The sequence below is a fragment of the Meriones unguiculatus genome, chromosome 20 (assembly GCF_030254825.1).
Source record: "Meriones unguiculatus strain TT.TT164.6M chromosome 20, Bangor_MerUng_6.1, whole genome shotgun sequence".
Lineage (NCBI taxonomy): Eukaryota > Metazoa > Chordata > Mammalia > Rodentia > Muridae > Meriones > Meriones unguiculatus.
In genome coordinates, this window is record NC_083367.1 from 33,165,289 (window position 1) to 33,180,034 (window position 14,746).

A 14,746-nucleotide genomic window follows, 5' to 3' on the forward strand; every position below is an offset into this window, starting at 1 on the left:
GAAGTCACGGAGATCCACTTTCCTCAACCTTTCAGGTGCAAGAAATAAAGAAATGTGTTACCATTCCCAGCCCAATCCCAATATTTTAACTTTGATAAAACCAAGGCCTTAATTCCTGGATTCATTATTTTTTAATATATCTACCCTTTTTGGTGATTTAATTCAATCTGTAGATTTATAATATTAAATAGTTCTCTCTTTAGAGCTTCTACTGTAGTTTTTGTATTGACTTGTTTCTCTTTCATTTATCTATTATCTACTATCTATTTATCTATCTTTTTTCTTCTGTTATCTCATGAAATACATTTGATCTTTATGGGCTCCTTTGCCTCACATACTTCAAAACAATAAGAATTATCTTGAAAATGGCTTATGCTTTTTCTATTTAATCTTCCTGTGTCATTTATTCCATTAAAGAAACTACTCCTCGTTACCAGGAAGAGAAAGGAAAAAGGTACCACACATCCGAGAATCATAAAGTTTAGAAGATAGAGCCCACCATATGTAGGAATAGATAAAAATATGTACTAGCTAATGGAGAACCCAGCATCTTGTCAACCTTTTTAGGGTGGCAAAACCATAAGGAGAGGCTCCCCCATGGCTTCAATGGGGTGACGAGTTGAAACCTGCTTTTCAGAGTCAGCAACAATGCCTTTATTTGGGTGGCAATATAAAAGCAAAACAGAAAAAGACCTTAAATACATACACTGAATCCTGAGAATGTTAAGCATGAAAATGATAGATAGGAAGCCTGGTAAGAAAATTTCAGGCCTTGATGAAATTGTGAGAAGGGACTTCATAATATTGAACTGAGAAATCCCCACCATTCCGTTGTGTTCCTATTACACTGAATTTAAGAAAATGAAGTGGCACCATTTCTTGAACACCTGGGTACATGGAAGAAGATTCCCAATGCTCCGTAGGCTTTCTTTCAGCAGATTTTCAGAACGTGTATCATATCAGCAGAGTAATGTGCTTGAGTAATGTTATGACAGGGTGTCCCTTGGGATGCCAGTAAGAATAAAATACCTTTGCCATACATGTTCATTATAAAAGTAAAAATTAAAGGAATTTAACCTTTAATCATTTTACATGAAAGTTTCCAAGCCACATAACTTCAACTAAAGTTATGATGTTCAGTTGCCTTGCTTTCATCTGGCAAGCAATGCATCCAACAGAGCAGGAACACCAAGTAACAATGGGACTGGTTGGACACCCAAGGACTTGTAATGCAATGCAAGACCATATTTCCTTCAATCCTCCCCCACAGTCTGTTTTCCACATTCTCTGCTCTTTTTGTTTATGTTCAATATCTTAGACATGTGCTGACCTAAGACTTGTGCCGCTGCTATTCCCTCTCTGGGAAATTTTCTGTCATTTCAGACTGAAACCTCTAGCTCTTCCATCAACTAAGAGCAATACCCAGCGAATTGGTTATCCTTCCAAGTCTCCTTCCCAACATATAAAAACAAGGACAAAAAGGATGACATACCCTAAAGTATTGTAAGTATTAAATGAAACACATATATTGCACTGAGAACAGCACGTGGCAAGACTGAACTCACACAAGTGCAATTTGTGCTAAAGCCCCCAACAGATGTTTTGGATCGCCTGATTATCGCTTAATGAAACAAAGCCTGAAGGGACATTTGTGAAGCACTTCAATGTACTTTTGAACTCAGCAATATGCATAATCTCATGCCAAATGGCAGAAACAACTAGGTATAAATTACAGTGGACTGTAGAGTTCTTCCTCCTGAACTGCTGCAATATTTTTAACAAATCCACACAGCCAGCCCTCTGCTCACTAGCCCTTGATGTAAACACATAATTACTGTTCTTTCGCGCTAGGAACGAGGACTTTGCGGGACTGGAAGACATGAAAGGCGTAATCACTGACACTCAATCCCTATTGTTGTGCACATAGGTGTAAAAGTGAGTATACTTTACAGCGCCACTAACTGTTTGATGGTGATTAGCACACAGAGGTAAACAGAACTGGAGGCTGTGAAGGCAAACACTGGCCCCACAACTTCCCAGCTGCGTCTACGAGGAAGCAAGCTACATATCCATTCTCGGACTTCCTTTCTCGGCTCGGAAATAGGAGAGCATGTTTACTAAATTTACTTTTCAGAGTTCAGCATAAAATCAGAAATCAGAGGCTGGCAAAGAAGAGCTAGGAATAGGTTGGTCTGTGAATACAAGTTATCCAAGTTACAGTTAGATCCAAAATATAGATATGATGACTCCAGATGATAGTTCACTGTATGTATAAGCTATAAGAAAAAAGATTTAAAATGGTTTCACCACAAAGAAACACCAATTTTAAAGAAGATGCATATGTTTACTCTCATTTGACTTGTTCACATTGTATATACAATGTACATATATTTAAGTAAGTAGTTGAACAGTATTTTAAATGTGTTTTACAGACTCTCAAATGAATAAATGAAATAATTTACAATTAAATACGTTTTGAAATTCTATGCTCAATAAAAATGTCTATTCAATTTACCAAGTGCTGTGGTGCTAGCATTGACAGTTTTAAATAATTATTATAGTTCCGGACAACTCATGTTTTTCTTTCATGTATGTTGATCCCCACCCTTGTGTGATAAAAACTCAATCTCAGGCAAATTTATATAACATGTTAGATAAAGAAATGTTAAAACTTCAACACATCAACATTATTATAAAAATATCTGCTTGATTATGACTGTCACTGCACAAATATATCAAATTCTACAAAATTTGCTTCATTTCAGTAAATATTATGAAACACCAAGCTCTAATTTGTCAGTAAATTGTATAACGATTTATGACTAGACCTCACTTGAAATTAAGAGTACCAACAATGGTGGGACAACATAGCATATTTTTTCAAGGTTTATAGTGAGACTATTAAATGAATGAAGGTACTACGAGTATTTCATTGTCCAGTGAGAAAGGAGGAAAACTTGTATTCAAATGTTTCATTCATGCACTATTAGTGAATTTAGAGAGCTTATAAGCTCTCTGAAAATCTGAAAATGTCACTATGCTGAGTATTAAGCTGACAAGATTAAGGATATTTTATCATGGTTGACATTAAACAATCGAGGTATACATCGAAACTCATTGAATGGGGATTGGGGACAGAGATCAGAATTTAAAACACAGAAGCAAAAGTTACCCTTTTCCGAGTCTTCTCCTTCAGGAATGGTCGGATCACAGTGTACAGGGCATGGATATACCAAGGCTGATTGACAAAATGGATTCCTCCAAATCTTGCGGGGAAGCTGTCCTAGAGCAACGAGAAAGGTATAGGCGTTAGGACAGGCTTTTCTACACTGGGTGGTTCAGGAAATATTGCATGTCATTCAACATGCAATAATAATCTATATACTAAAGAAAGAAGGGGGCCAAGCCTTGCCAGAGTATGACTCTCTTAAGAAAGTAAACAAGCTGGGCACAGTGGCACACACCTCTAATCCCAGTTCTGAGGGATGCAGAGGCAGGCAGATATCTGTGAGTTCGAGGCCAGCCTGTCTACAAAGCAATTTCAAAACGGCCAAGGTTACAAAAAGAAATCCTGTCTCAATTAAGAAGAAGAAGGATGAGGCGAAGGAGGAGGAGGAGAAAGAGAAGGAAAAGAATGAGAAGGAGGAGGAGGAGAAGAAGAAATTACAATGATGTGTAGTAAAGCAAATCCTTCCAAAGAGAAGGTTGCTGAAAAGAACTTCAGCATTTTTCAGACTCTGTATTATAAGCCTGCTAAATTCTAACAGTTATTACCATGACAGAAGCACAATAAACAGATTAGAAAGAAGTACCAAATACTGGACTTATATAGAATAAATGTTTTATTTAGTTACTTAAATTTATAATAAAAAATTTTAAGTTAAAATATTGAATTAACTTTTAGTGCAATCATCTGTAGTGGGAATGAGACTTTATATATAAGGGCCAGTGAGATGGCTCCAGTGTAAAGATGCTTACTGCTAAGCTTTAAGATCTGAGTTCAATCCCTGGGACCCATATGGTATAAGGAGAAAACCTGCAGGTTGTCCTCTGACCTCCAAGTAGACTCTGATGAACCCACCTATCCCCAAACCTATGACAAATAAGTAAATAACTCAGAAAGAGAGGGAGTGGGTAAGGGCACCTGATGGCCTGAGTTCAAATCTGGGAACTAACGTGGAGGAAAGAAATAAGCAAAGGTGGTCTTTTATGTCCAGAAGTACAACGTAGCTTGTACTTCTCTTCACACTAAAATTTAAACGTTAAATTAAAATGCAAATTGGGATACATTAAAAGCATACCTTATTCTGTACATTTGATTTCTAAACTTTATTGTAAACATTCACCACTCCTTATTTCGACTATTAAAAAGAAATCACACTTAAGCAAATGAAAACCTAGGGTTGTGGTACAGGAAACTTCAGGATACGTTCAGTAGGTTAAATTAGTGTAAAAAAAAAAAAATGCTCTGAACTCACTCCAAGGGAGGTAGGTGTGCCTCCAGTAAGAGCTACTTCCTCTTCACCAAAACTTACCCGGGGTGAGTGTGAGCACGGAGTGCTGAAATGAGGTGTGCTCTGCCTACCGGTGACAAAGAAGATGCACCTGCGGCTCACTGCGTAGCAAAGAAGATTACCCAAGCCAGACGACTGACAGCCTTCACATGTGTGTAAATATGCTGAGCCCTCTTCCAAACAACCTGATTCATCTACCTTCTGCTACTTCGAAACTCCACAAGAAAAAGCTTCATTGCCCTCATAAACAGATGAATAAAAGGAACAAAATAAACTCCTCTTACTAGGCTTGTCTTTCAAGTAGTACCATGAGTAGTTGGCATTTTCCTGTCTTCTTCAGAACATGAGTAAGAGCAAATAAAAAATGAGGGTCACAGTGAGGAGAAATCTACTGTATTTTTTTTTTAATTTAAAGGTTCTCTTGAGTAAGATTTTCTGATCCAAAACATGTACCAGTGTAAGACACTAAGCAGTTTTTAATGTGTGTGTTATCACGTAGCATATATGTTACCTTATATATACATATATCGTATCTGTAATATATATACTATATGTATTATATGTATGATCTGCTGCGACATAGCATCATTTCTGAGGTTCACTGCATTTGTGGGTGGCTACATATATTCAGTGTCACTGTAATCTGGTATCAACAATGAATATTATGAGTATGTTATGGTATATGGGAATTGACCTATCTTTTTCTCATCTATGCACATTGTTTTTCACAATTTTTTGTGTCTGCCATGGCCCACATAGCAGCTCTCAAGGCATCCTTCACATGCCCATTCAAGGGTGTAGGAATGCGGTTTTCTCAGCATTGCCACTGCTTCCCAGAGTGCATGTGCAAGCTTACCAAACCAGCAAGAGCAACCGAATCAATTTCCACGCCTTCTTCCCCCGGGATAATGTGCCAATTCCAGTTATTTTTGTTTAGCTGGTATAGCGCAACCTTCTAATTTTACAAATGTAGTAGAAATAAAATAGATTCACATACAAACTTTATTTCTTGGTCTCTATTCATAATGGTTATTTTCATCATTAATAATAAAGCTTTGAGCACAATATCATATTTTCAAGTTCTTGAGAGTGTAAATTGCCTGCTGTCCTTAATGATTTTTCTCATCCTGTTTAGGGTGAAGTCAAGTTTGGTTACATTAATTATAAATCATCTAGAAGCTGGCTTGGAGATGCTTTTATCCAGACAACATGTGCTTCTGTTTCTACCAGGTATAAGATACTAGCTACGTCATGTGGCTTTAAATTCATTTCTCATGCTGAGGTTTCTCTGACTCCATCACACATTCAAATTTCAGACAGTCTTGAAATAACTATGACGCTGGGCAATTGAGAAGGTTACTAACATCATCAGTACTAATAATGACATTGTTGCTTTTCTACCAGACATAGAGATTTAGGGCAATTTCCTTGATGGTTTCCTGGCCACCTGAGGCTTTCTTTCGGACACAGCATCCAGAAGAGTCCCACATCCAGTCACCCGCTTGCTTTTCCCATGTGCAAGCACATCCCACTGAAGCAGTTAGGACCTAGACCCTTCTTTCCCTTTGTAGAAAACATTTAGAAGACAAGAGGCCTCCAAGCAACAACAATAAATATGATCACAGCAGAACCCAGAGCTTTGTAGCAATCCTCCAGGTACTCCATTCCTTCTGTTTTTGCTTTTTTTTTTTCTCATTAAACATTAAGAGCTTAAAACCTATGAATAAATGTACTTTTTCTTGAACTCATCAGGAAGGTCTCTGCTTTGTGTATGAACCTGCGCCCAGCTATGCCATATTCATGTTTGTATTCACTTCACTTTGCAAATGTGTCCCAGATCACAGATAGGCAAGTCTCATCAAATGAAACATACTCTCATGCTTAGTGCTTAACTAAACTATTTAAATAATCTGCCTTTTCCAAACCACATTTTATTTTCTGTAAGGAACAACACTTAAGAGAAATGCTCATTTCAACTTTCTGTCATGTAGAAGTTGATAGAACCACACTCACTATCAAGTGCACTTTATAAAAAGGAAAGCATTTCTGAAAGTGCTTTTTAAGTGTCATAAAGGCAGTCTTTTGGCCCAGAATAGCACTACAGAATACAAGATAACATACAAGGCGCCTATCATTAGCTCTACCTAATTCGCAGCTCTACCTTGCAAACAGGAATATAAGAAATGTCCAGTAATAAGGGAGAGTGTGGCCAAGATAGGATCAAGAAAATGGATGTGAGTTCTACCTTCCAAGAGATTCCCATGAATTTTTCGTTTCTGTGTTGTTCAGCAGAGCACTTGGTGCTTGATGAACGGCATGTATTGCCTCAGTGCTGTAAATACCTTTCTTCTATGTACAGAACAGAGAATGAGCCCACCAACACTCCCCAGACATCAATATTTCTCTAAGGCTGTGCTGAGATGACACTAGAGCAAATATCCCTGTTTGGGAAAAGATGGATTTGGAGTTAACTCCTGCATAAAGTGTGACTTCCCTCCAAAGCACACATTATTGCAAACAATTACAAGATGAGGGCGGATCAAAAGCAAAGCCTCTGGTTTTTATCCAGCTCTCCAGACTTTGTGTACAAGACGGACGTATACCTAATCCATGCGCATGCCAGCAAATTGCTCACAAATTGCTCATATTTTTTCTCATAATAATGTGTGCCTCAGAGAGAGATTTTGAACTATTAGCATGTTATTCAAATTTGTAAATTAATTTTCAAGAATATAAAAACTGTGATAATAATATTATTGGTAATATTGCCAAATGGGAAAGGATAGCATAATTTCTGACATAGTCAGGGTGTAGTTTTAAAGCTATAAATGAGAGAAAAAAGCACTACCACGTAAAAATAAAATTCATAGTTCTGGAGCCAGTTCATAAATGGTGACTGAATAGGGTTCCTGAGACAAATACATACTTTTAAAAAGTGTCTTTACCAGGCAAAACTTGTATTTGTAATTTGCTCATTCATAATTAACTATGTCAAGTTTCCTCATTTTTTTCTGTCTTCTTTACATGTTTTTGAGAGAAGTCAAAGCATTTCAAACACTGGGTGCACCACAGGGGCACACATGTAATTGTAAGTTGTAGCAATCAGTACCCAGGGATTTCACTTGCCATACTACAAATCTACTTTATTTCTTACAGACCGGAGAACTGAACTACAGAATAGCACCAGTTAGGCAAACATTCTATCACTGACCTACTTCCCTGGGGGCCTTTTTCTTTTCTTAACATTATTTTTAATTAAAATAGAATTACATCATTTCCCTCTCAAGGCCAGCTTGGTCTATAAAGTGAGATCAGGACAGCCAAGGCTAAGCAGAGAAACCCTGTCACAAACAAACAAACAAACAAACAATCCCTTTTTTTCTTTTATATAACACTTTCTTTTATATAACCTTGTCACCTTGCTGTCTTTCAGATTCATTTTTTTTAAATTTTTAAACAAAGTTCATCTAGATGGCCTTGAGCTCACTCTAATTCAAGTAGATTTTGAACTAACACTCTTGCATCAGCCTTCCACATAGTTGGGATCACTGTATGCACTAACGGGACTCACTCATAAATCTACTCTTAAAATTTTACTAGGATACAAATCATTGTATCATTCCTTTATGACCCTTTTGTTATAAATACGAAGCATGTTTTCCCACTAGTTTTGACTATTTACAGATGCTATTTAAAATGCCACTTATGTTCTTACCATTCAAACACAAGAGGACTACTACAAGCATCTTAGTCTAAGTTTCCAGTATTATTCATTTAAGCTTTGTACAGAGGACACAGAACTCTATATAGAAGCTTGGAACTGTGGTGATAGTTTTTTGTAATAGTTCATGGATATGTGGCATGCACAGTATTACTTTCTATGCCATAGTGCAGGAAGTACAAGTGATTGCTGCAGAAGCTGTCCCAGTCTTCTTCCACTGCGTTCAAACCTACTACAGTTGCTGTGCTGCGACATGCTAACCATAGTGTTTCCCTTAATACGTCTTCTGGGAATATCATCTCTGAATTGTATGATGATATTACACCCACCTTTAATAGTTTGTACTAAGTATTTGTATCTCATCTGCTGAAACGTCAGATCCCAAAAAGAAGTCAAGCCGGATACTGTTGAAAACCCTAGCCCCCACTCTCAACGTCCAGAATGGGACAGAAGCAGACTACACATATATGGTCCTACATTTCTGTCATCGTTTCTGGACAGAGTTCCCACAAGATCTTCACTCACTGCCGGGACAAAAGCAAGTATCTCAGCAAAAACATTCCATTTTCTGTGTGTTCTGCCAAACTGGGGAGAGGTCGCCAAGAAACCATTCAATTTCCAGTTAAGAAGAATGCCTTTTTCTGTGCCAGTCTTATAAACAGTAATGACCATATTTTAATGGATGCAAATAACAGGTTGTGAAACAAAGGGCTCAATCTTCATAAGACACATCAAGGAGGATTTACCTTACACTTGTACTCTTGATACAGGACTCCTCATCTCCTTTCTTGTAACTACTAACTGCTCTTTAACAGGTCATGCTATCCAAGCAGACAATGAACTGGGTTAGATGCAAATTGTATAGAAACAAGGACTCAACAATAAGTAAAGAAACTGCTGTAATATGTATGGGAAATAATGAATCACATATTCTATAAACAGGCTTTTTAACACTTGGTAGTTTATCACAGAGAAGAAGAAATAATGCCTACATAAGACAAAATGGAGAGTCAATTCTTTTTTTTTTTTTTTTTTTTCAATGCAGTTTATTCAGGAACCTTGAACAATCATCTGACCCTGGGGAAAGCCAGCCCACAGCTTAAATAGTCTCTGGGTAGCCAACCCCAGCGTGCAACGTGGGCAATGCAGATAGGTCCACATACATGGAAGCAAGCCAGAACCTCGGCCTTAGCCAAATGTGGAATTGTTCGTGACAGAGAGCACTCACCATCGGGAAGGTGGAAGGTGGAAACCAGCTCCATCTTTAAGGCACGGCATTACGCAGCTCTCTACAGTTCCCCCTTTTTGTTTTAGACGCATCAGGCAAGAGTAGAGGTCTGATCTCTGATATTAGAAATAAATTGGGACTTTGTACAGATGTTCATTTAGGTGCCATCCACCCAAAGAGCATCAGACCTGTCCAATACCTTTTTCTCAGAGGCGGGACCTGGGGCATCAACCCGCATGCAATCAGACATGCTCTTCTCTGGGTCGAAAGAGTCAATTCTTTTTACAAGAATCAAGTCAACCTTCAAAGATAAGTGGCAAAGTATTTCAAGCTATGCATATAGTGAGTCTTTTTTTCCAGTACTAACCCTTGAAACAAAATGTATGCAAACCACATACTTACATTCTCATCATTGATCTAAAAACTGTGTCTTAAGTGTTTTAAGAAAGCAATATGGATTTACTCCAATGGATCATTATAGAATTGTTAAGAAAAGAGTGACTTGATTTTTTTTTGGTTTTTATGTAACTTTCTAAGTAAAATTCTTTTTTTTTTGGCATTCTAATTTTTGAAATATCAATGTGTTTTGAAATGATTTTGCCTCGCCAGCTGTTTAAATATTAACCTAAATTTACACAAACATGTAGAAAACATTTGAGCTTCAGGTTAGAATCAGAAGACTGATTTTCAAGGTTTGCGTCTGTATATTTAACCACATATTTGTTTAAGAACAAAGTGTCAGCTATTGTTTGTATTGTCTGTCAGTATGTATTTCACATGTCAGTATGTATTTCTCATCAGAGTGGTTGTAGAATGTACTATACATACATACATACATACATACATACATACACACACATATATACTCATCACTTCTGGCATTTAAAAAAATTGTCATTTCTATTGACCATGTTGGTGCATGACTGTAAACCCAGTTCAAAAATGACTGAGGCAGGATGATTATCAGCAGCTGGATCCCATTCAGAGCTACACGGTGAAACTATGTCTCAAAATACAGCAGTAGCAAACAATAGCAAGTTCTCATTCTTCCATGCTGTGTTCATTGATACTTGGTTAGGAAAGACTTGGTGAAACCACAGATCATAGAAAAATATTCTTTCCCCTTGCCACTGTTCTTCCTTGGAATTCAGTTACTACAGAGTAACAGAAAAAAATCTAGCTTTTATTTTTTTAAGTTCCATTTGAGGAATCTTTTTATCAAATTAATTAGGGAAGATGCTATAACCTAATAGTGCTGCCTGAAAGACAGATTGCATAAAATGGTCTCAGAAAGAAATGATGGAGAGAGATATTTTCCCACAGTACTCTGTTAGCTAACTGGTCGTAACAGTGAATTCCCAGGGAGAATGCTACCCTTCAAATTGTCATGGACACATACTATAGGGAAACCGAGCATCTCACAACATTTGGAAGGCAGAGGAATTTGGCCACATTTTCTTGATAACTCTACAATCAACATTCATTGTTTGGACAAGATCAGTTTTTAAGATGTCATTCAAGGGAACTAGGAAGAATATTCTCAGATCAATCAGCCCATGACCATTGTCAGAGATGATCAAGCTCAGGAAACTTACAGGGCTAAAGAAGAACATGCCATCATGCCATGCCATTCCTCTTCTCCAAAACTGCACATGATTTCTACCTAACCATGTTAAAAGTGGAGTCTTTCCATGTTTCTGTCATTACTGTATCATAATGCAGCTACCATTTCCAATTTTTAAATGTGAAAAATACTGTTAGTAGATTTATTTAAATTTCTCACCTTTCACCACTAAATTATCGCTTTTTAATAGGAGTGATACATTCATTAGTTATGGGGAAAATGCCCATATTGTTACTGCTTGTATTTTCCTTTCTCTTGCTGTACTTTGAATATATATATAATGAAATAATATGTGCCGTTCTTGGTTTGTAAGTTCTAATAATTAAATACACTATTTCCCAAAATAGAGCCACTGCAAACAGCTCACTTGCAACACACTGAGTCATCCAGTAACTGAGTGGGCAGAAAGCTTCTCTTTCTGTGCGAAACGGGTGTGGCATTCTCTCAGCTGTTCCTCTGTCAAGGAAGACTGATTACACACTGAAGAAAATCACAACCGCCAGCCCCCACGTGAAGCACAGACTCATTTCTGTCTTCGACTGCCCATATGTGCCTGAGGCAATCAGATATTGAGGGATGCCCAAGAAACATCACAGAAGCTATTCTCATATGTTCTCACAATCCACTAGGTATCAAGTTCAGTAAGATCTAACAGAAGGAGAGAACTTACACTAAAACTGTTCACCTTTTAACAAATGTCACATGTACAGGTTGCTAAGCCAGGCTCTTTCTGAGACTCAGAGCCCCCATCCACATATCAGCAAGAATGCCTTACTCTTACCCTAGTGTCGATAATGGCTCAGGGGTCCTGCTTTAAATAATGTGTGCCCAGAACTGCTGGTTCCAAATCCAAGCTTCCCAAAAGGGGAGTCACTTAAAAAAAAACGTCCCAGAAAAACTGAAATAAATGAATTACAATAAAAACGGACAAATCTCCATAAATGGATATTCCAGGATACTCTTGACTTACCTAGCACATGTGAAACTAGAGGCAATATTGTTCTGAATGACCAAACAATGTTAATGATGTTTGGAAAATAGGAATTGTCATATCTGTTAAAGACACGTAGACATAAAATACTCTTGAAAGAAACTTAAAAGGCCTATCCGTCACGTGCCCTCATGTTCCTTCTTATGAACAATTATAAGAAAATAACTGGTGTTGGAGAGATGGCTCAGAGGTTAAGAGCACTGGCTGCTGTTCCAGAAATCTTGAGTTCAATTCCCAGCAACCACATGGTGGCTCACAATAATCTATGATGAGATCTGGTGCCCTCTTCTAACCTGCAGGTATACATGCAGGCAGAACACTGTACATGTATAAATGAAAAAACTTATTTTTATTACACTTTTTAGTTATTAAAATTCATTCACTTTGTATCCCAGCTGTAGCCTCACCCTCATCCCCTCCCAAACATGACTTCACTCCTTCCCTCATCTCCTCCCATGTCCCTTCCACAGTCCACTGATAGCGGAGGACCTCCTTTCCTTCCATCTGAATCTAGCCTATCAAATCTCAGCAGGACTGTCTTTCATAGTCTTCCTCTGTGGCCTGGTAAGGCGGTTCCCCCCTCAGAAGGAGGTTATCAAAAAGCCAGCCACTGAGTTCATGGACAGTCCCTGTTCCCCTTACTAGGAGGCCCATTTGGAGACTGAGCTACCATAGGCTACCTGTGTGCAGGGGGTCTAGGTTATCTCCAGGCATAGTCCTTGGTTGGAGTATCAGTCTAAGAAAAGACCCCTGGGTCCAGATATCTAAGCTCTGTTCTTCTTATTGTGGAGTTCCAGACACTTCCAGGTTTTTCTATCTCCTCCTTCTTTCACAAGATTCCCTGTACTCTGCCCAACATTTGGCTATGAGTCTCAGCATCTGCTTTAATACCCTGCTGGGTAGAGTCTTTCAGAGACCCTCTATGGTAGGCTGATGTCTTGTTCGTTATTTTCACCTTCTTCTGATGTCTATCCCTTTTGCCTTTCTGAATGAGGATTGAGCATCTTACCCAGGGTCGTCCTTCTTCCTTAGCATCTTTTGGTGTACAGATTTTAGTATGATTATCCTATATTATATGTCTGATATCCACTTATAAGTGAGTATATACCCTGTGTATGTCTTTCTGCTCCTGGGATACCTCACTCAGGATGATCTTTTCTAGTTCCCACCATTTGCCTGCAAATTTCTTGAATTCCTTGTTTTTCATTGCTGAGTAATATTCCATTGTGTAAAGTACCACAATTTCTGTATCCATTCCTCAGTTGAGGGACATTTAGGGTTGTTTCTAGATTCTGGCTATTATGAATAAAGCTGCCACAGACATGGTTATGCAATGTCCTTGATGTGTACTTGAGCATATTTTGGATATATACCTAGGAGTGCTATAGCTGGATCTTAAGGTAGCACTATGCCTAATTGTCTGAGAAAGCACTAGACTGATTTTCGCAAAGTGGTTGTACAAGTTTACATTCCCACCAGCAATGGAGGAGGGCTCTCCTTTCTCAACAACTTCTCCAGCATGTATTGTCACTTGAGTTTTTGATCTTAGCCATTCTGATGGGTGTAAGGTGAAATCTCATGGTTGTTTTGATTTGCATTTCTCTGATGACTAAGGACATTGAGCATTTCTTTAAGTGTATCTCTGCCATTCAATATTCCTTTATCGAGAATTCTCTGTATAGCTCTGTACCCCATTTTTTTAAATTTTTAATTAAATTTTATTTTTTATATTAGTTACAGGTTATTTACTTTATACCCCAGCTGTAGCCCCCTCCCTCATTTCCTCCCAATCCCACCCTCCCTCCCTGCCCCTCTCTAAGTCCACTGATAAGGGAGGTCCTCCTCCCCTTCCATCTGATCCGACCAGGTCTCTTCAGGACTGGCTGCAATGTCCTCCTCTGTGGCCTAGCAAGGATTCTCCTCCCTAGGGTGGAGGTGGATGTCAAAGAGCCAACCATTGAGTTAATGTCACAGACAGTCACTGTTCCCCTTACTAGGTAACCCACTTGGATACTGAGCTGCCATGGGCTACATCCAAGCAGGAGTTCAAGGTTATATCCATGCATGGTCCTTTTGTTGGAGAAACAGTCTCAGAAAAGACCCCTGTGCCCAGATATATTTGGTCCTTGTGGAGCTCCTGTCCTACCCAGGTCATACTACTCCCCCTTCTTTCATATGAGTCCCTGCACTCTGCCCATGGTTTGGTTATGAGTCTCATCATCTGCTTTAATACACTGCTAGGTAGAGTCTTTCAGTGGCAGCCTGTGGTAGGTTCCTGTCCTGTTACTTGTTTTCTCCTGTTTCCAATGTAAATCCCATTTGTCTTTCTAAGTGAAGATTGATCATCTTACCCCAAGTCCTCTTTCTTGCTTAGCTTAGCTTCTTTAGGTGTACAGATTTTATTAAGTGGTCTAGAATCCACTTATAAGTGAGTATAGCGGGTGTGTCTTTCTGCTTCTGGGATACTTCAGTCAAGATTGTCTTTTCAAGTTCCCACCATTTGCCTGCAAATTTCATGATTTCCTTGTTTTTTATTGCTCAGTATTATTCCATTGTGTAGCTATTCCAAAATTTCTGTATCCATATCTCCTTAACTGAGGGGCATCTGGGTTGTTTCCAGCTTCTGGCTATTACAAATAAAGCTGCTACAAACATGGTTGAGCAAATG

At 38.4% G+C, this 14,746-nt stretch overlaps 1 protein-coding gene across 1 annotated transcript in view; it reads right to left on the reverse strand.

Annotated features, from left to right (window-relative positions):
* The window catches only part of Clvs2 (clavesin 2), a 104,333-nt gene that overhangs the window by 22,621 nt on the left and 66,966 nt on the right, over positions 1 to 14,746 (reverse strand). Inside the window, exon 3 of the mRNA XM_021661363.2 lies at positions 3,173 to 3,283. Within this exon, the coding sequence (XP_021517038.1) occupies positions 3,173 to 3,283 (111 nt within the window). The remainder of the gene's footprint in view (positions 1 to 3,172; positions 3,284 to 14,746) is intronic.